The 27795-nt window shown below is 39.9% G+C and overlaps 1 protein-coding gene across 4 annotated transcripts in view; it reads left to right on the top strand.

The window, feature by feature from the left end:
* The first annotated feature begins 70 nt into the window (after window positions 1-70).
* The window catches only part of EIF4ENIF1 (eukaryotic translation initiation factor 4E nuclear import factor 1), a 41983-nt gene continuing 14258 nt past the window's right edge, over window positions 71-27795 (top strand). Inside the window, exons 1-7 of one of the 4 annotated variants that reach the window (XM_037166783.2) lie at window positions 71-170; window positions 1128-1250; window positions 13165-13238; window positions 14244-14371; window positions 17933-18219; window positions 18496-18697; window positions 23094-23269. In XM_037166783.2, the coding sequence (XP_037022678.2) occupies window positions 1155-1250; window positions 13165-13238; window positions 14244-14371; window positions 17933-18219; window positions 18496-18697; window positions 23094-23269 (963 nt within the window). In that variant the 5' untranslated portion in view covers window positions 71-170; window positions 1128-1154. Of the gene's footprint in view, window positions 171-328; window positions 466-527; window positions 709-1127; window positions 1251-13164; window positions 13239-14243; window positions 14372-17932; window positions 18220-18495; window positions 18698-23093; window positions 23270-27795 lie in introns of those variants that run through there. The other 3 variants (XM_037166784.2, XM_037166781.2, XM_037166782.2) reach the window with 3 other exon arrangements.

Genomic DNA, 27795 nt, shown 5'->3' with positions numbered 1-27795 from the left:
AGGAGGGACCGAGGGCAGGGCCGCGTTTACGGCGGCTGAAGAGAGACAGCCCGAAAGGGTGGGGGCGGGGGCGAGAGCGAAGGCCGCACGGTGGAGCCTAGGACTGGCGCTGGCGGCGGAGGGGGGAGCCGCGGCTTAGGTGAAGGGCCGCCGAGCGGCGAAGGCACAGAGTAAGGCCTTGGGGGCAGTGGCGTGGGGGTCCCGGCGCCCCACTCCAGGGCCCGCGGAGAAGGGGCGCGGGCGCGCTGCTTCTCGGGTCGCGTGCGTGAGCGCGAACGCCGGGGCGCGCGCGGGGGGCGGACAGGGACGCGAGGCCAGCGGGGCAGCAGGCGGGTGGCGGGCGGGCAGGCTGGCTGGCGGGCCCGAGCCGCCGGGCCGGACGGCGGCGGGCCTGCGCTGGCTCCAGCTCGGAGCGCCCGGGCCGGGGGATTCGGTCTCCCCGCTCCCTCCGGCCCGTGTCCGCTCGTGAGTACTACCCCCGCCCTTCCTCCGAAGGAGGCCGCTGGGCCGGGGCCTGCGCGAGAAGCCGGGGGTTGGGGTCGCGGCCGGGGGAAGCCGAGTTTCAGAGCTAAAGCCGGTGCTCGCTTCTTCTTTACCGCCGGTCTCCCTGACATGGCCACAGGTGCGGCCGGCTGGGCGAGAGGCGCTCGGGCTCCGTCCCCAGTCTCTGGTCCCCGGATAACGAGGGGCAGCTGGCGTCGTCCATTGGCAAGTGACAGGCACTTTACTACAGCCCGACTTCCCGGATCTCCGGCCCCAAGCGCACTCCTACCTGCCCCCATTCTGGGAAACTTCCCTATTACTGCCCCAAACGGTTCTGGGTAGCAGCCACTAATCTTGGTTTCTTTTTGTAGTAAAGCTGTCTAAAGTCTATCCAGTCAGGATTGGGGCACCTTCCACTTCTGATTTCCTTACTCTTTTTATGTTTAGGGCACTTTATTTTCTAGAAGAGATAAGTACCAGCGGTTATATTTCCAACTGGGTTCTGGTTTATAGCTTAATTGTTGGATCAGGGTTTGTTTTTTAATGGTAGACATTTTAAGAGAGAAAAGTTTGTTTCTTAAACAGTCGGGACTTCTGAAAATTTATTGTTCTCCATGACAGTTTTGTAATGATTTTTCTTTCAGGTGCAAAGAATTGTAGACCAAGGAGCCATGGATAGGAGAAGTGTGGGTGATACAGAAAATGGAAATGCTTTCCTTGACTTGAAGAAGCAACTGGCCTCCAAATCCCCCCATCGCTATACGAAAGTAGGCTTTGTTACTAATGAAATAGTGTTACTTTATAAAGGTAGTGAGGTTGGTAACATTGTGTAGGCATTTCATTAACATTATCTAGAGGTAGTCTCATTCTGATTCACTATGTACACTAAATGTTAACTAGAGCATTGCTTTGAACTTTTTTCCTGAAAGTGTGAATACCTGGAGTTTAAACCAGAGTTTGCCTCTAAGTAGCTTTTAGACGAAGGAGATATGGCTTAGATCCCATATGAATTTGTGGGTCAGTGTATGTTGGTACACATGTTCTGTAACATCTGGTGTATTGTTGACTTACATGCTATAGAGTAAGGATCCCAGCTCTGAGATGTCTCACAAAACCAGTGTCCTCTGTTTTCACATTTCCTTAAGAGGTGAATAGAATACCCCAAAGGAGTGTTCTTTGGTGCATTCTAGGTGCTCGGCTAGGGTAACTAGATTTTTTTTTTGTTTTTTTATTTTTATTATAAATTGGACATGGCTCACAAAAGTAAGACATCAGTTATATTTCCCAGAGCTAAAAACTTGTGATTTTAAACACTCATTTAGCTATTTTCTTTTCCCAGGGAGGTGCAGATCACCTCGGTATCCTATATTTATTGAAGCTGTTGCTTTAAAATCTTGTTGGCTACTGAATGTTTCTGAAGAGGTTGACAGGACTCATTGAGCTGTGAATTCATTTCTGGTTCCCTGAAATGCACTGGTCTAGACTGCATAAAATATGCTCCGGACTGTCGACAGGAAGGATTATGTCCTAGTTGGGTCCATAGTTATGTTATCTTGGTGTAGATCCAATCAAGAACTCTGGTACGGTTATTGTTCTCTGGTTTCCCAAGATACTAATTGGTTAATATTTTGAAGTCAGACCCTGTTTGTGTAGTGGTGCCACTACTATCACATACTTGATAAAGTGTCAAATGCTGCCAGAGTAATACTCATTTTTAGCATTAAAAACAAAACCTCACTGGAGGAAGGAAAAAGTATTTTCAGGTGTAAAAGTGCTCTTGGTTAATTACTAACTTAACACAGTCTGTTTTGACATAATAGTGTGAGTTGATAGAAAGTATTTTACTTCTTCATTCAGGTTTAGTCTTCCCTAATGTTGTTCCTCTCAAACCTGAGAGTGCTTGAGTAGTGTTTCACAACTTAAATGTATTACCTAAAATGTTGACAGGTGAGTTCTGAATGGAGAAAAGCTTATTAAATGATAAACTGATTTGAACTATTTTTTAAATAAAGTTTTTTGATAAAGTTCTGACTGGTACTCTACTTACAGAATAATGGCAGAGAGTTTTGAATCACTTTCACAGGCTGACCTGAGGATAGCTTGTATATTTCATCTTGATGTATTTTCATCTTTATGGTTAAAACATTTTTAGAGAGATATTATTGGTCTCTCTGAGGGTAGAACGTATACACATCTCCAGTAAAGATTAAGAAGCTCAATATTGCCCATTTTTCATAGTCCAACCCTAGAATTCTCTTATACTTAGAAAAGCATGCCTAAAGTTTTTAAGAAGAGCATTTTTTAGGTTAATGACTTAGATTTCTTCTAAATATTAGTTGGAAATAGGCTTACTTTCCATTCTATTCAAGAGGATTTTGTCCTGGCTGGTGTGTCTCAGTGGATTGAGCGCAGGCTGCGAACCAAAGGATTGCTGGTTTGATTCCCAGTCAGGGCATGTGCCTGGGTTGTGGGCCAGGTCCCCAGTGGGGGCAGCATGGGAGGCAACCACACATTGGTGTTTCTCTCTTTCTTTTTCTCCCTCCTTCCCCTCTCTCTAAAAAGAAATAAATAAAATCTTTTTTTAAACAAGGATTTAGGTAATGGTAGTTTTAGGGTAGTGCTTTTTTTTTTTTTAAGATTTTATTTATTTTTAGAGAGGAAAAGGGAGGGAGAAAGAGAGGGAGAGAATCATTAATGTATGATTGCCTCTTGAACACCTTTCTACCAGGGACCCAGGCATGTGCTCTGACTGGAAATCAAACCAGTGACCCTTTGGTTCTCAGTCCGGCACTTAGTCTACTGAGCCACACCAGCCAGGGCTTCTTTCTTTTTTTTTTTTCCATTCAGCATTCGGTTGTTTTATGGGATAACATTAATAGTCTGTTCAGAATTCAAGGGGGGTTTTCAGTGAAAGTGGAGGAGTCCCAGTGTTTGATTAAGTGCTTTTTAGAGTGACATACCAGAGTTCCCCTGTGTGTGAGGACATTCTTTAGTCCAGCTTGCTTCTCAAACATTGATGTCTCTGGGGATCACCTGTGAACATCGCTAAGCCAGGGGTGGGCTTGAAAATTCCGTTTTTTAACCACCTCCCAGGTGGTGCCCATACTGCTGGTCCACTGACCATACTCTGAGTAGGTAGGCTTTAGTATTCCTTGAAGAACCTGATATATGGTGTTGATGTTGTCACACAATTCAGGTGCTCCTTCAGGTTCAGTTGGTATCCACTGTGCTTCAATGAATATCTGAGAAGCTCAAGTTAGACTCATGCTGGGTACTTTCAGGCCAAGCCCTGAGTCTCAGTGATGATTAATAGGGATGGGTGTAAGTGGATTTATCATATGCACCTGTTATTCTGAGGGATTTGAGCCCTTAATTTATAAACCACTGAGGTGCATTTTGCCAGGTCAGATTTCTACTGTGTTTTGGTAGCATTTAAATACATTTATACTATGATTGGATTATGTTGAAGGACTTCTGGAGGTTGTAGGAGTGGGATCTCACTTCAGTCATGGATTACAGGTGATTTAGACAGTAGTTCTCACTGTGTGGTCTTTGAACTTGCATTTATACCATCTGGTAACCTGTTAGAAATAGAAAATCTCAGGCCCTGTTCCCAGAGGTATTGAATCAAATCTGCATTTAACAAGTTTTTCAGAGAATTCTGATTCTAATTCAAGTTTGAGACCATTGGTTTAGGAAACAGGAGGTAGTGATGCTTATTAGTGAAAAAAACTTTAGGACCCATCCAACTTTTTAAATCAGAGGCCCTTGTTTATCAGTTCTTGAGGTATAGTGCTTAACTGTTAGTGAAGCCATCTGCTTAAAATACAAAATAGAAATGCTTTGGACTGTCCCATAATTCAGATCCATGTGTTTTTCCTTCAGGTGAACAGGCTGATCTTAGATCCTAGGAGTATACATACTTATTGCTGTTCTTTCTTTGCTCCGGTGTTTTGCCATGGACTCATTAAATGCTGCCACCTGCCAGTGCAACAGGAAATAAAAGCAGAGGACCCTCAAAACATTCAGTGTGATACTGACCAGTGTTAATCATGCATGTTTAAAGAGTAGATGTTAAATTATCAGAGCTTAATTTCATGTGTGATCTTCATTGCCTTGATTTGTTATGAATTGACACCATTTTAGCCATCAGTTTCTGTAGCGACCTTTAAAAGAGGCCACCCTAATTTGTGGTTGCTGGGTAGTTGATCACAGTGATAGAGCCATTTTTAAGTCTTCGGCTTAAAATCAGTAAGAAAATGGGCAAGCAACTCAAGTGGACTGGCTTGAGTAATCCAGCCTTCTTGGAAAAAATCAGCTGTGAGGTTTGAAGTCAGTAAAGCTTCTGAGAAGGAAAGAGTAAATGTGTTTTAAATCCCAGGTTGAAGTCAGTAGTCACATGGTTGGTTTTTCCTGTACAAAGTTCTCGTTTGATAACTTCATAGGCTTCTCTTGTAAACCAAGTTGAATAGTAACAGGTGGCATTTCAGTGACACACTTGACTGCAAACCTCTTGAGCTAATGTAAAAGTAGGGAAGCCTGTTTATATTAGAGAAGGCAGAATTATGTTTTGAAAAGTCCTTATGCAATCTTGATGTTTCAGTTGTCCAGAAAACCTAGCTGTCTGGGAAGTTCTTAGAGGGGGCCTTGCTAGCAACACCATAGATACTATCTTCTAACTGTTCTCTTTTACCTGTTGCAATTCTAAGTCATTGTGAAATTTTAAGATTCAGGACCCTTGTCCCCATGAGTATCCTCTCCTACTCAGTCATGGTGGGAACTTCTAGCTAGATAAGGAGCCACCCATTTCATAATTGTAACCTTTACCATAGAAATTCAGGAACAGAGTCTTTGATTCAGGAATGGGTGCTGTGAGAGGAGGCCCACTTAGGGAAAGCCTGCCCATCGAGGTGGCAGTTTAGCTTAAGAGTTCCCCGTAGTCCCCATCCACAAGAACAGATGCAACACTGAGGGACAGAGCTGCTGGGAGAGGTTATGCTCCTTCCCTTGTCCTGTCAAGAGAGGCAGTGGAGAGGAGGTAAGGACCCACTGACCCCGGTGCCTGGTTTCACATCTCTCACTCTGCCAGTCACCTAACCTGTGTGGCCTTCTGCGGTATACTTAGCTTCTCTGAATTTTACCCTTTTCCTCTTAAAATGCACGTGGAATGGTGTCTTCCTACAAGGATTCTTGGGGGGGGAATAAATGAGAAAGTGCATGTCCAGTGTTTAGAAAAGTGCCTGGCACACAATAAGTGCTACAAACTGCTTATGGCCTAAAAGAATTAGGGGAAGTACTAAAAGAGCCCTCTTTCAGATACCAATTTTAGATCAAGATGCTTGTTTTTTTAAATGTCACAGTGACAATCTCTATTTTAATATGAAACCAGAAAGTCCTATTGAAGATACAATGATAAAAATATTTTAAGTTTCTTTCTGATAATTTAGTCTACCTGCTTACTTAACATTTTTTTCCATTACCTTTCTAGCTTTCAAATAACTACTTTCAACAGAAGAAAGTCTTTGCGTTAAATCAGTCACCATTAGATGCTTAGGTGAATCCAGGTGCTAAGTCCTGCTTATCAGCTCTGCAGGATCCAGTTTCAATCCTGACTTTCCTGTAAGAACTGTTATACAGGATTCCCCTTTAGCAACAAACCTCATGAATGGGGGATGGAAGGATGTATCCCATGCACCCCCTACGTGTTAGTTCACCACTGCCGTGGGTAACATCTATGGATGCCATTACCCCATTGCAATCTATTTTTAAAAGCTTTCTAGTTCTTTCGGAAAAGTCATGCAACTCAGTAGAATGAAATATCAGGTCAGTCAGCAGTCATCTGAGAGCCTGATGTGCCAAGTCCAATACTAGTGGGTGTGTAAAGGGTAGGGACTGGGAGGGGAGGTCAAAGGCAGCCCCAGCCTAAATGCTATTCCAGGGACATTTGCCGCCTTTAGGAATAGCCAGGCATGCACACAGGTGAGGTACTGGGGTCACTTCCAGAGTGTTTTGACCATTAACAAGGAAGTAAAACTTTGGGTGTTTTTTTTATTAAGACACCTATGTTATTATAAAAAATTGAACCATCTACTCTTATGAACTGAATTTAGGTAAAGATAAATCTAAAGATAAGGTGAAGAATATTTCTTCTTTTATCTCCTATAAGAAACTTGTGTGAAGTTCTTTTATAATATCAGAATGTCATCAGAATGCATAGCTGCTTCTGTATGGGATTTCAGCAGAAGGAAACTACATGAGGATTTTAACCATTGTTGTTTTGGGCTTACACTCACATTCATTTGCTTTTCTTTTTAATACTGATCACTAAAAGTGGGTGCCCATGTAAGTAATCCCCAAATATGTAGATTGTTTTAGGAGGTTTGTCATCGTCTTTAAGGAAGGCTACTAAAACTAAGAAAATGTGTTCATACTTTTTGGGTGTGTGGCTCTTGGGCAATTAGTAGCTTGTTCTTGCCAGATGAGGTTTTGGTAACCCGTGCAAAAAGTAAAGTCTCAGATGATAACACTTCTCTTGTCCAGATGATAATTCTAGTGAATTTGTCCATGATCAGTAAGGTGCTATGGGTCCTTAGGACTCTACAAAAGGGTAATCTTACATTCCCTCCTTAAATATTCATAGGGAGGGAGCACTCCTGGGTCATAGTGGGTACTTTGTAAGTATTTTTTCCTTTAGCTGAAGTTGAAGGTTTTTGTTTTTTTTTAATGTCCCAAAGGGGTTCCTTTCCAGGAAATTGTTGTTAAGGCTTCTGTTGGAATGGCAAGTTCAAAAACACTTCTCTTGAGAGACTAGAGAGCCTTCTCTAGAGAGACTAGAGGGGCCAGGGACAAGAGTCATTTGCCTATGCAAGCATACAGGATATGTTCAGTAGATAATAAGGGAAAAAAACAAATTTGATGTTTATCTGTGTTAGAGCAATAAGTCTGTAAGAGGAGAAATTGAACAAAATATCTTCTGGTAACTGAACCTCTCAGTTCTATTTACTTAAGAATATTTTCATTGAGATATAATTCACAAAAATTCACCCCTTTTAAGGTACACCATTCAGTGTTTTTTAGTAGATTCACAAAGTTTTGCAACCTTCACCACTGTACAATTCCAGAATATTTTCATCACCAGGAGTAGAAACTTGTGTCCAGCAGTACTCACTCCTCACTACACCCTGTCCCAGCCCCTGACAGTCATTTTTCCTGAGTCTGTGGATCTACTTTTAGAATCCTACAGTATGTGGCCTTTTGTGTCTGGCTTCTTTCACTTAATGTTTCAAGGATCAGGTTATAGGATGTATCAGTACTTTCCTCTTTTTTTCCTTAAGATATTATGTTTATTTACAGAGATGGGACAGGAGAGAGAAAGGGCATCAGTTGGTTGCCCCTGGTATGCATCCCAACCTGGGACCGCACCCCAACCTGGGATGGAACCCAGAGCTCAGGCATGTGCCCTGACCTGGAATCGAACCAGTGACCTTTCGCTTTGGGAGACAACACCCAACCGAGTCACACTGGTCAGGGCAGTACTTTATTCCTTTCTATTGCTAAATGATATTTCATCGTGTGGCATTTACCACATTTTGTTTATCCATCCTTAGTTGGGTGGAAACAACACGTGGGTTGTTTGCACATTTTGGCAACTGAGAAAAATGCCACTGTGAGCATTTTTGTACAAGTTTTTATGTGGACGTAACTCTTCAGTTCTCTTTGACACATACCTAGGAGAGGAACTGCTGGGTCATATAGCAGCTGTGTTTAACTGTTTAAGGATCTGTCACTTGTCCACAGCAGCTGCATCGTTTTATATTTCCATCAGCAACATTAGAATTCTGTTACCCCATATCCTTGCCAGTACTCTCTAGCTTTTTGTTTTGTTTTGTCTTGTGTTTTTAAGAGCCATCCTAACGGACATGAGGTGGTATCTCACTGTAGTTTTCACATGAATTTCCCTGATGACTGTTGATGCGGAACAACTTTTATGTGATTATTGGCCATTGGTATATGTTCTTTGGAGAAAAATCTGTTGAAATCTCTTACCTATTTTTAAATTGGGTTGTCTTTTTGCTGTTGAGTTATACAAGTTCTTTATATGTTGTGGATACTAGACCCTTATCAGATACAGTCGTTCCCCTTATCTGTGGGGAACACTGCTGTACCTCCAGTGAGTGCCTGAGACCATAGATAGCCCCAAACCCTAAATATACTGTGGGCTTTTTCCTGTACATACATACCTGGGACAGAGCTTAATTTATAAATTAGGCATAGTGAAAGATTAAGGATAATAATAAAATATACTAGTTATAACAGTATGCTATAATAAGTTATGTAATGTGGTCTCTCAAAATATTTTATTGTACTGTATGAACAGTGTGGGTGTTTGACTTTCCTGTTCCAGGTAGGATACAGCAGGATGACGTGAGATTTTTGTCATGCTGCTTGGAGTGATGCACAATTTAAAAATTAGAATTTTTTATTTCTTGAATTTTCTGTGTAATATTTCAGATGGAAACTATGGATAAGGGAAGAAGATTACCATATATGATTTGTAATTTTTTTCCTGTTTTAGGGGTTATCTTTTCAATTTTTAAAAAAAGGTTTTATTTATTTTTAGACAGAGGGAAAAGGAGGGAGGAAGAGAAGGAGAGAAGCATCAGTGTATGGTTGCCTCTTGCACGCCCCCAACTGGAGACCTGGCCCACAACCCAGATATGTGCCCTGACTGGGAATTGAACAGGCAACCCTTTGGTTCACAGGCTGGCACTCAATCCACTGAGCCACACCAGTCAGGGCTTAATGTTTTGCTTTTACAGATTTTTTATTTATTTATTTTTAGGGATGGGGGAAGGGAGGGAGAAAGGAGGAGAGAGAAATACTGATCACCCCCAACCAAGGACCCGGCCTGCATCCCAGGCAGGTACCCTAACCAGGAATTGAACCAGTAACCTTTAGGTTTGTGAGATGATGTGAACCCACTGAGCCACACATGCAGTCAGGGCTCTTTTCACTTTCTTAATAGTTACTTGAAACACAAAAATTTCTAAATTTGAAGTCCAGTGTATTTTTTCCTTTGCTTATGCTTTCAGTGCCATAGGTAACAAACATTTCTTAATGTAAAATCACAAAAGATTTATACACCTATGTTTTCTCTAAGAAATTTATAATTAAAGCTTTTATATTTATATCTTTGACACACTTTGAGTCAATTTTTTAATGTGGTGTGAGAGATAAACTTTTTTAGAACACTTTTAGATTTACAAAAAAAAAACTGGGAAAATACAGAGTTCCTAAACTCTTCCCAGTTTTCTTTATTATTAACACCTTACATTAGTATGGTATGTTTATTACAATTAACAATGTTGATACATTGTTATTAATTGAAATCCATACTTTCTTCACATTTTTTTAGCTTTAAACTAATGCCCTTTTCTGTTCCAGGATTCCATCCAGGATACTGTTAGATTTAGTTGTCTTGGCTCCTTAATCTCCTCATTTTCTCTTTTTAAAAATTATTTGTTACCATTAAAAATTTTTATTTTTGATCCCCCCAAATAGAACATTTACTCCTTCCACGTGTTTTTGTGGCTGCATTAAAATGTTACTCTTTCCCAGTTGACTTGAAAATAAATAGATAAAATCATTAGAGTTTCAGTAGTAACTGTAGCAGTAACAGAGAACACCTATCACTTGGGCTTCCTGTTACCTTTTGGGGTTAAAAGTTTCCAACAAAGCCTCATTGTTCAGAAACTTTGGTATACTGAGAATATGCGTACTTAAGTATGAAATATACTGCCCTTTGTTTAAGAGTATGTTAGGGTTCTTAGTTTAATATTTGGATTTGAGGGTGGTGGCATAAAGGAATATATAAAAATTTGGGGTTGCTTCTAATAGCAGAAAATTGCTGTATAATCTTTTTCCTGTAGCGTATGTATGTGTTTCCTGTATATTGCAAGGCCCTTCCTGTTTCTCCTGGGAAATGTTTTAAGTACTAGTGTCCTTGGGATTTCTGTATTTCCATATATGCTGTCATCATAACTACTGTTGGTCCATTTGCCCCCCAGTATGCATCACCCCTGCATCTTTGACATTGTGTTCGCCCTGAAGATTTCTTTGGACTCCAGTCTTTACCGGCTCTTTGCAGGTGGTATATCAGTGCTTTGACATTTTTTTTTCAGAATTTAGAGCAGTGTCTAGATATTTTCTTACATTTGGAATTCAGTTTATCTGAAATTTCTCAATTTTCCCAGGTGTTTCTATCTAAAAAAATAATGCATAATTCATAAATAATTCATAAATAAGTGCAAATGCCTAATATTCTGGTTTTAAAACTAAAATCTCATCTGGTCCTAGTGTATTTTGCTATCATAGAGAAAGCATTTAGATCAGCCATCCCCAACCTTTTTGGCACTAGGGACTGGTTTCTTGAAAGACAATGTTTTCCACAGACTGGGGTTGGGGAGGGGGAGACTGGAGGCAGAGCTCAGGCAGTAGTGCAAGCAGGGCCCACTGACGATGAAGGGTGAAGGGAGGTCGGGTACCCCTGATTTAGATGCTTCACGTGTCTGAAGACACTCGGTGAATTCATTGCATGCTTATGTGCAGCGATTCCTACAGACTGAGAGAGGGAATCTGTCCCTCCATGTTTACCTCAAGATGTGGGAAGCAGTGACCAGAGCAGCAGTGGGCCTGTGACAGGGTCATGTGCTTTTTTACAAGGCAGTTGTAGCATTTTACTGGTGCTGAGAGTTTGGGGATTCTTTTTTTTTTTTTTACCTTTTTGTGAAAGTGTTAAAACATGTATAAGAAGGAGGCAGTGATTTTTGTGTATATGAGCAAATGTGTGTATGTTAGTGTATATATAGTGCACTTATAAATGTACATTGTGCTGAAAGAGCCAAGAAGCAAACGAGGATACCCAGTCCCCAGACCTTGGTTTCTTGCACATTCCTCACTTAGGTGAACTAGGATTTCTTAGAGGAATGGCTGGCTCTAGGGCTAGAATAGGGTAGGTACAAGATAAGACAGAAAGTAAGGAAGTGTTTGGTTTCATTTTTTTTTTAATGATGGCACATATCTAAAGGACACAGGAGCCAGCTTGAAGAGGCTCACAATTTGAGCACCAAAATAATGACATTAATAAATTATAGACCATTGGGATGGGAGTAAAAGACAGAATACTATAGTTGAAAAATAACTAAATATTAAAAAAAACAACAAAATTATAGACCATTGGAAAAACTAGGAATCTGTGAGTCCATGCTAATAAGTAGGTAAATAAGGGAGAAGGGATGGTTTGTGTTTAGAGTAGACTGCCATGTGCTGGCTGGTGAATATGGAGAGAGGCCTGGAGTTGAAAAATCGATTGGTTTGGGCAGGAACCATCAACAGATGCTAAATTTTAAGTGGAAATTTCTATGAAGACCAGGGTATCTGGGTCATTTTAAAGTGTCTCCCCATAGATTGCATACTAATTGCAAGGGGGAAAGTAGTAACTGAAGAGTAGAGAAACTGGAGAGCACCTGGACTAGGTGGTCAGCATTAACATCACTGATGAGGGGCAGATGTTCATCGTGGGCATCCAGAGGCAGTGCTTTGAGATGGACACATCCTTCAGGTTAGTATTCTGCTCCAGGGATGCTCAGTTTCAATCCAATCACAAGGAAACAGACAAATCCATAATGAATAATGTTCTCTTTAAAGAACATAAAAGTAGACTTCCACAAATGACAGAAGCAGTTGCAGATATGTTCCAGATTAAAGACTGAAGAGACATGAAAATCACTATCTGATTCTTGACTGGATCCTGTACTAGAGGCTAAAAAGTAATATAAAGGACATTATTGTGTCAGTTGACAAAATTGGGACCCAGAGGGGTAGGCTAAATAAAAATACTACTGATAACTGGTCATATAAAACTGACAGCTCTTCTTAACCATGTTCTGCAGAAATAAGCCCTAATGCCCTAAGGCATCCATTGTAAGTAACAGATTTTTCTCTGCTGTGCATCTAAAGTGATAACTGGCCAAATGTATTCCTTGGGAGAATGGAAAAAATAGTCATTCAAATAACTTTCTGTAGGGCTTAATTCTCTAATCGAACCAGAGGAGAGGCTGTGAAAGAGTATCCTTATTCTTAGGAAATAGACACTGAAATACTTAAAGATAAAGGAACATGACTTCATGCAGTTGTACCATAAATGCTTTAAAAAAGTTACATATGAAGAGTCTGAATGCTGAAGCAAATAGGGAAAAATGTTAACAGGCAAGTCATAGAAATGGTATATGGATGCTTTTGGTGCTCTTTTTTTCTTGCAACTTTACATAAAAACAAAATCTCCTTATAAATTGGCACCTAATGTGTTTTAGAGTAGTAGCATTAGCTGGAGGTTTTATGTACATCTGATGCTTCCATGCCTTGATGAGCAGTCGTTGTTGTGGAATTTATTATTAGACAGCAATTTATGTGAGAAGGTGTCTTAGCAAGAAATTTCATCACTATTAAGTTATTTGCTACTTGTGCTCGAGCTTCTTCTAAGAACCTTGAACTTACTCCAGTACTTTCTGAAATAAGTATAAACAGGAACTGTATGAAATACTTAACGTAGACACTCAGTTACTAAAAAAAAGTCATAATTATGTGAAATATTCAAAATCACTATTCGATTTCTCTTTGTAGGAGGAGCTCTTGGATATAAAAGAATGCCCTCACTCCAAACAAAGGCCTTCATGCCTCTCTGAAAAATATGACAGGTATTGCAGCGGGGAAAGGAGTTTGCTTCTTCTAGTCAATTTCTTATTACATACTTGGTAAATTAAAAATTGTATTGTTGCCCTGGGCAGGTAGCAGTTGCTTAGGGCATCGTACAAACATGCCAAGGTTACAGGTTCAATCCCTGGTCAGGGAACAAACAAGAATCAACCAATGAATGTGTAAATAAGTGGAACAACAAATCAATGTCTCTCTCTCTCCCCCTCTCCCCTTTGACCCTCCCTCCCCCTTGCATCCTTTCCTCCCCACTCTTCCCCTTTTCCCTCCTCTGCACCTTCCCTCCCTCTTTTTCTCTCTCTCAAAATCAGTGAATTTAAGAAAAAGAATTGTGTTGTTTTAGTCTCATCTGAGGTTGGGTAAGTCCTTTCTGCAGAAGAATAAAGGACATAGCTCAGTAACTTGTCCAGGATGTCCCTGGTGTTGGTGGCAGAGCTAAAATTCAGTCCCAGATCATTGGGCTCCAAAGCTGTTCTGCATACCTGCCACCCCATCATTAGGGAAAGTTACAAAATAAAGCCCAAACCATATATTTTAGACTTTTAAGAGCTTATGGGGAAACAGATTATGCATAGAAATTCTGAAAAAAATACCATGCATTCAATTTTTATCTAGTGAGAGAATTAAGGATGTTTTTTTCCCCTTATACTGATCTTTAATAAGCTGAGTAATCACCTTTAGGGAGCCATATTCTTTGTGTAGGACAGGTATAGTTAATGTAATCCATATGCACCCCCAAGTTTGTGACCTGATTGTTTCATTTATGTACAGACCACTAATTTTCAAGTGACTACTGGTGTTAGGTGAATAACAACAAAGTATTACTGAATTGTTTTTGTTTCTGTCTAAAAGGAGATAACCATTCTGATGGCAGCCGTGACATTATATTAGAAAGGGATTTTCATAACTACTTAAGGAGGATTGGAAATTAGACCGCATGTATAGTTTAAGGGTACAAGTGCTAACTCTTGGTACCCTTTGACTTGTAGCGATGGCGTCTGGGACCCTGAGAAGTGGCACGCCTCTCTTTACCCAGCTTCAGGAAGAAGCTCACCAGTGGAAAGTGTGAAAAAAGAGTTGGATCCAGACCGGCCTTCTCTGGTGCGCAGGATAGTAGGTGAGCACACGGTCACTCAGAAGTGGAAGCAGCAGTTTTAGAGACAGTGTTCATTGCTGCTGGCTTCATTCTTAGCTGCGAGCGTTTTGTGCATTGAGGGAAAGTGTCATTATCAGGAAACTGACTTACCTATTGGATTTTTCCTAATTAGAGTAAAATCATAGCCTTCCTGTATAGCAGTGGAAAGTAGACACATTAGGCTATGTGCTTTTGAATAAAAAGGACTGATGCCTTTCATGCCATGGATTACTGAGTTAGCTGTGATAGGGAGCTTCGGGCTGTGCTGGACATCTGGTTATGCCTAGTCTCATATGAGACTAGTCCTCAGGCGTACATCAGTTCTTAGTTCATAATGGATTATGATCTTAATACAGGGTTTAGATATGGCTTGAGACTGGAGTAAAGTTTGATCTTCCATATACCTTTACCCCTTTAAATTAGAATAGATATTGAAGCATGGACTGGAGACCTGGCAATATAAAAACTAGTCAAGGAACTTGCTGCAAGAGGAATTCCTTTCAAGAAAAAGACCCATCATAACACACATTTGGAACCAAACAAAAAAAAATAGGAGTGACTCTAGTTTGAGCTAAGAGCCTTCTGCACAGACTCTATCAGTACACTTAGTGCAGATGTGCTCCTCAAACCAAGAATTTATCCTAACCAAATCACTAAAGGTGTGCCGCAGACCTTATTTAAATGATGAAAACTTAGAAGCAACATAAATGTCCCAATAGTAGAAACGAGTTTGAGTATGTGTGACTGTTAATGGTTTATCTGTTAAAAATATGTTGGAGATGTGTTTACCAGGTTATATAAACTGCCCATATTACATCTTGTGTTGGAAAAAACAGACACTACATGGAAGTTCTGGGAAAGTGCATACCAACTCGTTTTAGGAACTGTTTCTGATGAGAGGACTAAAAGGTTTTCCTCACTTAAACTTATCTTCAGTTTTCTGGTTTTTCTAGGAGGAACTTTTGTGTGTGTTGACATGTTTATTTTTTTTACACCTTGATTGAGATATACATTAGACTGAATATAAAGTGTACCATTTGAGGCTTTAACATATGTTTATACCTGTGAAACCATTACAGCAATCAAAGTGTAATACGCATTTCCATCATCCCCCCCAAAAGTTCCCTGGTACTCCTATAAATCCCTTCCTTACAATTGCCCCCCACTGGCACTGATCGCTTTTTGTCACTGTACTTTAGTTTATATTTCCTAGAATTTAATATTTAAAGTGGAATTAGCATACACTAAGGGGGGGACCCCAAAAAAACCCAGAATTTATTTATAAAAAATTGTGTATTTAAGCCCTGGCTGGTGTGGCTCAGTAAATTGAGTGCTGGTCTGAAAACCAAAGATTGCTGGTTCGATTCCCAGTCAGAGCACAATGCCTGGGTCCCCAGATGGGGATACATGATAGGTAACCACACACTGATCTTTCTCTCCCTCTCTTCCTCCCTCCCTTCCCATCTCTCTAAAAATAAATAAGTCTTTAAAACTAAAAAAAAAAAATTGTGTATTCTTGTTTAAACTTCAGTCATCCTCAAAGTACTCCATTTGATGTGATACACCTATTGTGACTTTTTTCCACTGCTCAAAACAGTTTTTGACCTTGTCAATTTTCATGCGTTTTAGTGCTTCCACCATTTTTGTTTTCACCTCTTCCACATTGGCAAATTGTCTCCCTTTGAGGACTCTCTTCATCCAGGGAAACAAAAAAGAGTTGGTCAGGGCAAGACTGGGTGAATAGGGAGCGTGGGGCATGAGGGTTATGTTGTTTTGGGTCAAAAACTACTGCACATTCAGCATGGTATGGGCAGGTATGCTCGTAAATTGCCATTATAAAATGTGCAAATGTGTTGAAAGAGTCTGCAAAAAATACATACTGAAGCCAAATGCAGCCTCTCACAACACCACCAGCTGGTACACTGATACAGATGGGTTCCTAGAACACTCAGCTAGTGGGGAAAGCCTATACTACAAGGTCCCACCCTCCAGAAAATAATTTTGGGTTTCTTACGGGGACCCCCTCATATTTGAGTATCTTTTACTCAGAATCATTAAGATTCATATATGTTATTGGGTATATAAATAATTTCTTCCTTTTTGATTGCCTAGTAGTTTGTTGTATTAATTTGCCACAGTTCATTTATCTATTGATGGACATCTGGGTTTCCAGTTTTTTACTATGAACATTCATATACAAGTCTCTATGGGAACATATGCTTTCTTATCTCCTGGGTAAATAGCTTAAAGTAGAATGGCTGGGTTGTACAGTAGATGTGTCTAATGTTTTGAGAAACTGCCAGCTTGTTTTTGGAAGTGGTTATACCATTTTACAGCACTGTATGAATTCCATTTGCTCCACATCCTTGTCAGTACTTGGAGTGGTCAATTTTTTTTTCCCAAGTTATAAGAGAAAGTTTCTTTAGAAAGCTACAGAGGTGTAGTAGAAGCGAGGCAGCTGGGCTGCATAGGCTCAGGAAACAAGTTACAAAGATGGAAGAAGGGCCCTTGGAGCTTAGGAGAGAGCAGGGCAATGGTAAAGCGCTGGGAGGAAGCAGTGGGGTCAGAGAAAGGTGGAGGCAGGGTGGGCGCTTGTCAGTCTTTGTGTCCGCCATTGTAATAGATGTGTAATGGTATCACATTATGGTATAATTTTCATTTCACTGATGGCCAATGAAATTATATATCTTTTCATATTCATATTTTGCCATCCATATATTATCTTTGGTGAAGTATCTCTTCAAACTGTCCATTTTTTTAGTGGATTGTTTTCTGAGTTTCATTTCAGAGTTTTTATATGTACTGGTTACAGGTCTTTTATCAGATATGTTTTGAAATATTTTCTCCAGGCTGCAGCTTATTTTTGCATTCTTTGACTAATAGGCCGAGTTCTTGAATAACATTTTGTTCGGTGTCGTTTCAGTCTAACATTGATGAACTGCCATAGGAACTTAACTCTCGTGTATGTCAGCCTACGGTAAAACTGGATTCATTGTACGTTGTTTCACCTGAATTTGCAGAGCCTGTCAAAAGCATTATGAGAGGCAACCGTACCCGTCAACGAGTAGAAGTTCAAAATTTTGATCAAGCCCAGTTTATAATTTTTTAAAAAGGGATTGGTGTCATGCCTAAGAAAACTTTGCTTAACCCAGTCACAAAGATTTCCTCTGTTTTCTTCTAGAAGTTTTGTAATTTCATGTTTTACATTTAGATCTGTGGTTCATTTTGAATTTTTTGTATGTGTGACCAGGTATGGAGTCAAGTTCATTTCTTTATGTGTGGATATCCAGCTGTTCAATGCCATTGGAGAGACACTTCTAACTTTTTAAGTAGTTCTTTTTTCAAATACTGAAACCTGTAGTTTTAGTTGACAAAAGCAAAAGGCTCAGTCTTATGTAAGTATGTGAGGTACACATTACTCTAGCTGTTTTACTGCTGACTCTTTTCCAGTAACCCCACCACCACCAGTCATGGACATACCATCTGAAGAAGGAAAATGCCCTTGCTGATTTGCCTAACTTTCTATTTCTGGCATCTTTCCAGATCCACGAGAACGCATAAAAGAAGATGACTTAGATGTTGTTCTCAGCCCACAGAGGCGAAGCTTTGGAGGAGGCTGCCACGTGACAGCTGCCGTTAGCTCCCGGCGCTCAGGGAGCCCGTTGGAGAAAGACAGTGATGGGCTTCGGCTGATTGGAGGGCGAAGAATTGGCAGTGGGAGGATAATCTCTGCTAGGGCTTTTGAGAAGGATCACCGTCTTAGTGACAAGGACCTGCGGGACTTGAGAGAGAGAGACCGAGAGAGGGACTACAAGGACAAGCGTTTCAGGGTTTGTCTTCTAGATTATTTGGTACCTCATGTACTTTGGGACTGAACAGTTACTTGATTTGTACCAGGTTACTTTGAGATACTGGGTGAACACTTACCATTCTTAAGCCAGATAGGGAGGAATAGAGCTGGATGAGGGCAGAGAGGGGCTTTAAGTCTATAGTGTAATATCTTCATTGCACTGTTGAGCATTACTTAATTCATCAAGGCCTTGACTGAGGTAGAAATGCCTTAACAAGAAACTTACTGTTTTATCTTGCATTATGTACTTTTCCAGAGGGAGTTTGGGGATAGTAAGCGTGTCTTTGGTGAGCGTAGAAGAAACGATTCCTACACAGAAGAAGAACCAGAATGGTTCTCAGCTGGACCCACAAGTCAGTCTGAAACCATTGAGCTGACTGGCTTTGATGATAAGATACTGGAAGAAGATCACAAGGGGAGAAAAAGAACAAGGCGACGGACAACCTCTGTGAAGGAAGGTCAGCAAAAATTTTGGGAGGGAAGCTCACTGTTCTAAATGAGATGTGTTTATAATTGACTTAATTATACACTTAGTAATAGGTACCAGTTATTAGGAAGTAGCAAGTTCTTAAAGTTGCAGCCTGATTTTGAAACTGCTTCCTGAGTGTGAATTTACTGGGGATATATTACACTGTCTCTCCACTTGTTCTGCCTGCAGCGCTAACAGAAAAGTCTCACGATACCTTGTTAATAAGAGCACTCTGTACACAAAAGGGTTCCCCAGAGATAAGAAACATGAGGTGGAAATAACAAAGGGTCTCGTTTATTGAGCACACATTGTGTACTAGACAGAATGGTAAGCATTTTGTTTATATAATCATTTTTCCCACAACCCTGTGAGGTAGGCGCTTTTATGTCCATCTCATAGATGGGTAATTGGAGGCACAGGGGCCTGAAGCGATTCGTCTGTGGACACTAAGGAAGTAGTTAATGAACTTGGGAATTGAATAAGATGCTTTTTTTTTTTTTTTAAGATTTTAGAGAGGGGAAGAGAGAGAAGGAAAAAGAAAAAGAGAAACATTGATGTAAGAGAGCAACATCCATCAGCTGCTTCTCATATGCTCCCTGACTGGGGATCCAACTGGCATCCCCTCAACTTGTAGGACGATGTCCAACTAACTGAGCCACACCAGTAAGGGCAACAAGATGCTTTTGTGCTTCAGGGCTCACCTTTTTCACCATGGTGCTAGTCCTTCCTGGGTCTTTTGATTGTGACTTGGCTTCTTCCAAACTATTTCCCCAGCTATGAGATAAGGTTAGGTGTTTCCCTTGTTAAACTGAGTGGCAGAGCTAATGTGTGAGAGGGGCCTGGTGCAGAGTGGGGGCACCGTTAGTTGTTTTCAGGGCGATAACCTGGCTCTGAGGTAGGTAACCCTCAGCTGGTGGTCTTGGGGAAAGCAGTGAAGAGCTAGGTGGGCTCAACTGGGTTTTTAGTTTCAGGGCTACTGCTTAGTAAAAGGATACTCTTTGATAAAACTCTCACTGGATGGGCTTGTTTCTTTGTAAGATAAAGACAATGCCTATTTCATAACTTTAAGGGTTACATTTTTTTTTAGATTTTTAGAGGGGAAGGGAAGGAGAAAGAGGAAGAGAAACATCAATGTATGGTTACCTCTCGAGCACCCTCTACTGGGGACATGGCCTGCAGCCCAGGTGTGTTGCCCTGACTGGGAGTCAAACCAGTGACCCTTTGGTTCTTGGGCTGACACTCAGTCCACTGAGCTACACCAGCTAGGGCGAGATATGCCTTTCTCTTATTCTCAGTTAAACTAAAGCAGCACCAGGAAGTGTAGTCTTTTCTTCTAATGATAAAGATCAGGCTTCTGGTGAGAAAAGCGAGGCTTCCTTACTGAAAGGACATCTCAATTTCATCTGTTCTTGTATGAACAAGTGGAGGAGCCAGAAGGCACAAGATATATCAATGGCGTCACCTCCTCACCTTAACACATGCAAAGAGAGACAGGCCTGTACAGAGGGGACAACCTGAGATCCTGTCTCACAGGTTTCATGGCAGAGCCTCTGATAGAATCCAGTGGTACCTGGCTGGCTCACTCCATTAGTTAATTACAGAAAATCCTTAGGCTGTCCTAGCTACTACTCTATTTAAGATAAACTGTCATCTTGGCTGCAACAACGAAAGGAGGGGCAGGGATGGTGAGTTCCCTTTAGTCTGTTTTTCTGTCTCTGTTCCAGCTTTACTGAATTTATCATGTAGCAGTTCTCTGCAGGCACGTACTAGTGCTGGGAGTATAGCCATTAACCAGACAAACATGTTCCTTGCCTACGTGATTTTAAGACAGATACATATTGAGCACCCACTCTATATAGGGTACAATGCTAACTGATGTATATATGGTAATGAATGAAATAATTTGAATATGTATTACACTTATAACCAGGAAAAATATTAATGTAGAAGAGGGGAATTGTTAAAAGCCTTCATCAATAGGAAAGAAAATTTTTATTTGTATTCTCTGTAATGAAATTTTATCTCCATTCTGATACGTGATAAAACTTATCCTTAGTTACCTTTTCCTGGGTCCTTGGCTTTTGAGTCTATTATAATAAAAATGGCCAGTTGTGTTTGTCTGCTAGTGCATATTTCTACTCATGTCTGCTAGATTCTCTTCTGGCTCCCACCCTTAAGTTGGGACACAAAACTGCAGCAAAATGTATGTTGCTTGTCAGGCCTGAAGTGGGCCAGCAAGTTCTCATGAGCAAAATGGGTCAGGGAGAAGCATCGCTGTAGTACAGACTTGGCATCAGTTAGGCGTTGAGTTGTTTACTTTCTCTAGCACTCAGTTTCTTTGTAAAGGAACAATGATATTTCTGCCAAAGCTGTCATTTTAGTTCAAATGTCAGTCTTTAAGGAGCACCATTTGTCTCTGTTGGTTGGCAATAGACATATCCTGACCATTGAAGAGACTACCCATTGCCTTGTCCGTGGATGACAAAGGATAATCTTACTGGTTGCCTTAGGCTCTCAGAATGCTCAGGGTCCTTACGCGGCAGGCACCCCTATGGTGTAGAAGAACATTGATGGGTGTCCTAGGGTTGAAGCCTCTGCCACTTACTAGTTTTGAGACCTTGGGTAAGCAAGCTGCTTATTATTCACTTGTTCCTGCTTTGGTCTCTGAAGCATTATTAGAATGACAGTGCAGATGGTACAGATGATAACATGTGTCCTCTCTTGGTCTCGAATATCCTGGCTGATTAATCTCAAAACTGTGTTAAATACTGGGTACTTTTGAGAAGGGCTGGGTCCAGGCTTTGGCACTTGTTTTTCTAGGAGGACTTTCACATCTGTTATTATCTCAAAACTACAGGCAACTCTCATATAGGTGCTTTTGCAGAGTGGGGCTTTGGGAATTCTGTTCTTCAAATTAAAAAGTTGAATATCTAGAATCTTTCAGTGTACTTACTTAAAAAGAAAAAAAGTTTATCCCAGGAATTTTGCTTTTTGCACATAATGTGTCTAAAACTAAAATGTTAAAGTTCTTAAACATTAGTTCTTGGTAGCTTCACTTAGACCTTACCTTTCTATCCTAATAACCAAATATTACTGAACTTTGAATGTGCCAGGCACTACAGATAGGTAAAGCTAGTTAGAGCAAGTTACCTGCCCCTCAGAGTTCAGTCTCACCAGTATGATAAACCTTAGAGAAATAACATGATAATAGAGAAGGTAGTGATCAATTTTGCTGGGTAGGATAAAACTGGATAGGCCGGCACGCTTCCCAGAAGAGGTAATGTTGGAGCTTTGCCGTGAAAGATGAATTACACCCATCCCGTAGGCAAGTGAAGCTTGCCCTCGTGCTAGGTTTCACATAAATAACTTAGGTTGCTAGACCCTGACTCAATGTGGTGGTACAGATGAATGTGTAAAGACAGCCAAATTAATTTGGTTCCATTTTTAAGCAGTAAGATACTTGTGTCATCCCACAAACCAAAAGTTTGCCAATTCTGTTCTAGGTCAGGACACATACCTGGGTTGCGGGCCCCCAGGTGGGTGGTATGCAAGAAGCAACTGATTGATGTTTTTCTCCTCTCACTCCCCTTCCGTCTCTGTAAAAATAAATAACAAAATAATAATAAAAAGAGCTAAAAAAGGTTTTTGTTAGAGAAACAATCCACTACAGCAGCAATTTTCAACCTTTTTCTTCTCATGGCACACAGAAACTAATTACTGAAATTCTGCAGCACACCAAAAAATACAGTTTTTACTGATCTGACAAAATAATAAGTATAATTTTGATTGATAAAAAAATAGTAACTACCTACCCTTTTTTTCACCAAAGTGACTTTTTTAAAAAGTCAGGTGCCTATACTTGAACGTAAGGATTTCTGGTACCAACAATTAATCAGATACAACTGTACTTTAATGCAGTGTGACCAATAACATGCAACTTTATTATATGACCTATGTATTCAGGGTTCAAGACTGGACATTCACACCAGATGGCTATTGTTCTGTTGGCTGTTGTCATTCTTTTATTTGACAGTCTAAGGGAAAAGAAGTCAGTATCCTGACTAAATAGTCAGTTTATAGCATAGTTTAAAAATTCTTGCAGCACACCACTTGAAAAATCACTGCACTACACTATGGGAAACTTGAAGAGGGAGCAGAGGAGGGACCACAACCCTTTTCTCATCACAATGGTGTTTTGGCTTGTTATTAAGCCTTCTTTCCTCTATCTTCCATAGGAAGAGAATTGTTTTTCTATTGTAAATACTGTGCTAGCACAGGAAGTGTGCTTTTAAAGTCTTCTGCATGTGTGATGATAGTTGAAGCCCCAGAACAAGTCTTTAGCAGTTTACTTGATCAGACTGTTTTTGTCCTGATTTTGCTTTCAGGCATTGTCGAATGCAATGGAGGAGTGGCTGAAGAGGATGAGGTGGAGGTCATCCTTGCACAGGAGCCTGCTGCTGATCAGGAAGTGCCAAGGGATGCTGTCTTACCTGAGCAGTCCACAGGAGAATTTGACTTTAATGAGTTCTTTAACCTTGATAAGGTGCCATGCTTGGCTTCGGTGAGTGTAGCAGAACTTATAAAATGGATGGAGCAACTATATGGTTAAATTTGACCTGAGTCTTTAAGATAATGTCTTTTTTTTTTTTTCCATTTTTATTGATTTTAGAGAGAGAAACATTGGTGTGATGTGTGACCAGGGACCAAACCCACAACCTAGGTGATGTGCCCTGACCTGGAATTGAATCCCCAGCCTTTGGGTGCAGGGATGATGCTCCAACCAACTGAGCTCTCCTGGCCAGGGCTAAGATACCATCATTTTAAAGTATTGTTTTGCTAGATGTTTTGAGGGTTTTTTATTTTTATTCTTAATTTTTTAGAATAAACTATTATTTGAGATTTTTTTTAATCCTGAGGACATCTTTTCATTGCTTTTAGAAAGAGAGGAAGGGGGAGAGAAAGAGTAACAGAGAAACATCAATGAGTTACCTTCTTGTATGCACCCTGACCAGAGATTGAACCTACAACCTGGGTATGTGCCCTAACCCAGAATCAAACCCATGACTTACTGGTTTATGGGACTGTGCTCCAACCAACTGAGCCACCGGCCAAGGCTTTTATTTGAATTTTTGAATTCAGATAACTGCTTTGAATTTTTGTTGGCTTTGAGAGTCTTAGTGAAAATTACTTAAGTGAGAAATCTATACTAGTTAACACTTTTTCCAGGCTGGTAGCATTGGACTAAGAAGAATTCTTTAGATGTTTAAGAATGTTGTCTGCTTTTATTTTTAAGTAGTTCAGTATTTGTTGTAAAGACTTAACCGTGGAGGTGGAGTTTTATAACTAATAAGATTGATATCACACTGATCAGCATTCCTAGAGTAAGGTTGGCTGATTAGGTGGTTTCTTTGTGCTGTGATGGTTCTGAAAACCTTTAGTGAAAAGGAATTTTGGATACTATCAGTGTTGTTGTTAAACTGTTGAGGTCTGGTCTTTCTTGACTTTTAAAGTAGAAACAGTGAGACACCCCAGTTCTTCATTTGCTACCTGCCCTTGTTCTCACCACTTCAGCCACTTAGGGATTCATAGAGCCTCATCAGGTTTTTGGAGAGAATACATGGTTGTGGCCTACACACACAGAAATGAGGTTCTCTATGGTTGCTGAAAGAATGCCTAGAACTCTGATGAAATATAATTTAAAAAGCATTTGACCAGAAGCATCTGTACATTACAAATGTCCCATTTACAACAATTAAATCTGATCATTCCTTTAGAATTGATGGTTCATGGAATTTAACCTAAATGACTCTAATGCTTAATTACAACTGCTCCTTGTTTGATTAGTGCATGAGCAGGTGAAACCTGTCACAACAGATAAGCAACATTGGCCCTTGTCATTTTCCTGACCCACCTTAACCTCCAAAAGATGGCCACTCAAAATAGGTGAGCAGACACTGCATAGCCTAGGTATAGGGCTACAGACGAGTTATTTCTAGGGCAGCACTTCTTAAATTCTCTGTGATTTTATTTCCAGTCCATTGAGGACCAGTACTTTAGTTCAAAGTAAAAATGTCACAGCGATGAAAAACTACAAAAAAAGTTTCTGAGCATATACTCACACTCTCTGAACTTGTCTCTGCATGGACCAGCATGGTCCAAGACCACACTTGGCTTGGAGCGTGAGGAGCGAGGCCCCAAATCAACTGGCAACTGCATAGTTTTATTCTTACGTTGTAGCCACGATTTTAACTACAAGTTTCCTAGCCAGATACCTTACTGGCTCACTTTAGCAAAAGGATTTCATCCAGATGTGAGTTTAATTTACTTGATATAAAACTGAGTGTTCTGTCGAATTCTTAGCTTTTGAGGGGATGTAATTTTTTATTTTTATGCTAAGTGGGTTTAATGATTTTTTTTTCATTCTCTACAAAGACAATGAAATCTTATTGTAAAAAGTTTTCAAAAAATTTTTCAGAGCAAAGGCCAAGATTTAGAGGTTTGTACTTGGCTCCAAATGTGAACATATAGAAAACTTACCTATGTGCTGAGGTAGAGGAAGAATTCAAAATTAAACTTTAAATAATAGCTAACTAACACACATAGTGCCAAGTGTCTCAGGCTTTACATAAAATAAGTCATTTAATCCTCACAAAACCATTTTAAATTAGTTTACTACTATTTCCATTTTATAGATAAGGAAACAGGCACAGAGAGGTTTAGATATCTTGCCCAAAGTCACACAGTTAGTAAATGGTAGAAACTGAATTCTAATTTACGCAGTTTCAGTTAATAGTCTTTGCTCTTAATTCCCCACAATTACATTGCCCTCTGAAGCATAAAAGGGAGGAAGAGGAACTCAGTATCATCTTATCCTTTGGCCCTCACCTTCAACCACAACTTGGGTGATGCAGAGCAGTAGGTACCCGTGTTTTTTCTTTCATGGAGGTACTGTTCATTAAGGTGCATATACTATAAAAGATTCCTTTAAAAGCAAAACTGGGATCAATAAAAACTGATGCTCTGACTGTGTGTATAACCAGCTGGACGCTGATAACAGTGCTCAGAAAATGACCAGTCAATTGGGAAAAATAAGTTAGAACAGCTATATAGGACATGAATGTCATTTAACAAATGTTATGTAAAGTGCTTGAAATAGTACTTGGCACTTCTACATAAATTTGGGGTATTAATAGGTAGAAACCTGTATCTGTAGGCTAATTCACTGCGTTGCAGTACGTTACAAGTTGACAGCCACAAACACAAACTGAAAATTTGGGTCATGTGTGTAAATAATTTCAGTTAAATAATTACAAGTAAGTTTATTTTAGCTATTATGCAACTCTTACCACAGTGCCTAACACATAACAAGTGCTTAAGTATATTGAATGAAGAATAAAGAAAATCAAAACAAAAATCCCAAACTATTTAGAGTGATAAACAGGAACATAACAAAATTCTTGGTGATATAGTCAAAAGTATGCTTAGAAGAAAATGTGTAGTTTTAAATGCATTGATCAGAGATCCCAGCCCTGACTGGTATGGCTCAGTGAGTTTGTTGTTGCCCCCCCAACCAAAAGGTTGCCAATTCAATTCCCAGTCAGGGCACATGGCTTGGGTTGCAGGCCAGGACCCCTATTGGGGCATGCAAGAGGCAACAGATCAGTGTTTCTCTTATACTTTGGTGTTTCTCTCCCTCTCTTTCTCTGTCCCTTACCCTCTCACTAAAAGCAAGTAAAATCCTTTAAAAAAAAAAATAAAGAAATCCCCCCCCAAATCAAACTACAATGAAACAAGTACAAAAATACAGAAATTTATGTAAAAGTGGAAATAAAAGCATTGACCAATAAAACCTAGTAATTTTCAGAGAGCAAAAGTATTTAACAGTATCTGATAATCAAAATATGAATATTAAGATGCAGCTTGTCTAAGTGACCTTTGTTTGAGGAACCAGACTAATAGGTTACCTTAAAAATGCTATTAAAAATTTAATCTAGAAAGAACAGCAGAAACATAACAGAATACAGTTCACAGGCTTCTCTTAACCAGCCAATGGCTGACAAGCATGTAGCAGAGGATGTCTTGACCAGGAAGTTGGGGCTATGGGTCCAGGTGTCCATTTTCTGTGCTCGGGAGCTGGGAAGCAGGCACTACTGTTAGAGCATCCCAGCTTGTTCTGTGGTAAAGGTGACCAACTAGATAAAAACCTTAAGGACTCTCTTTGAGTTTAAAATGCTTTAGTTTCTTGAAATTGCCATTTTCAGTAAATGTGTATAAATGTAATTATTCCTATGTTGTATGTTTTAGCTATAATAAAATTTAGACACTCTAAATGAAACAAAGTTTGTAGCTGATCAAAATATGGAAATGACTTTCTCAACATTTACTCTATCTTTAGAAAATGTCCAGATACTTTATATTCAAGTCCTTTACTTTTTTATACTCCTTCTATCTTCTGACTTTTTTCTTATGCAGTATGATCAGAGGAAATAAAAAGAATTAAAATGTAAAGCCATTTATGCTGTTTGTAAAATTTCAAATGCTATCCAACATGAAAATATTTTTAATAGGTATAGCTTTTAGTTACTTTTTAAATACTGTTTATCACTAAGGTGAATGTATGTTGGGTACCATCCCCAATTTTTCACAGTGCCCCACCACTCAGTGCTTCTCTTATACTTTAATTATTGCAAGTGCACTTAACAGTCAGCATTATTTCACCTCTAAGAGTCTGCAAGTGGAATGTGATTGAAACTAAATAATACCTCAGAAAATAGAAGTACCACAAGTAATAATCAAGTTAGTGCCTTGAATTAAAATCTCTTTTTTTATGTGAAAGTATTTTGTGGCTTAGTTTAAGTTTGTGTTATGAGAAAATTCTTCAAGAAAGGATAACAGAATAAATCCTACCTTCCACGCTGAACTTTGGAAACAGTGGGTTTCAGACTTCAGATAAAAGTCACTAACAGAGGAGAATGTGTTTTCTGTTTATTATTGGTATACAAGTAAAAGTGTAAGCCTTATTTTCAAGGATGTGCCTCAATTTTGGATTGATGTTTGCATTTTCTCGTTTTTTCTAAACATTGCTAA

Source organism: Artibeus jamaicensis, unplaced genomic scaffold (assembly GCF_021234435.1).
Source record: "Artibeus jamaicensis isolate MK-2021 breed Jamaican fruit bat unplaced genomic scaffold, CSHL_Jam_final contig_525, whole genome shotgun sequence".
Classification (NCBI taxonomy): domain Eukaryota; kingdom Metazoa; phylum Chordata; class Mammalia; order Chiroptera; family Phyllostomidae; genus Artibeus; species Artibeus jamaicensis.
This window is presented reverse-complemented; position numbering and strand designations above follow the sequence as displayed.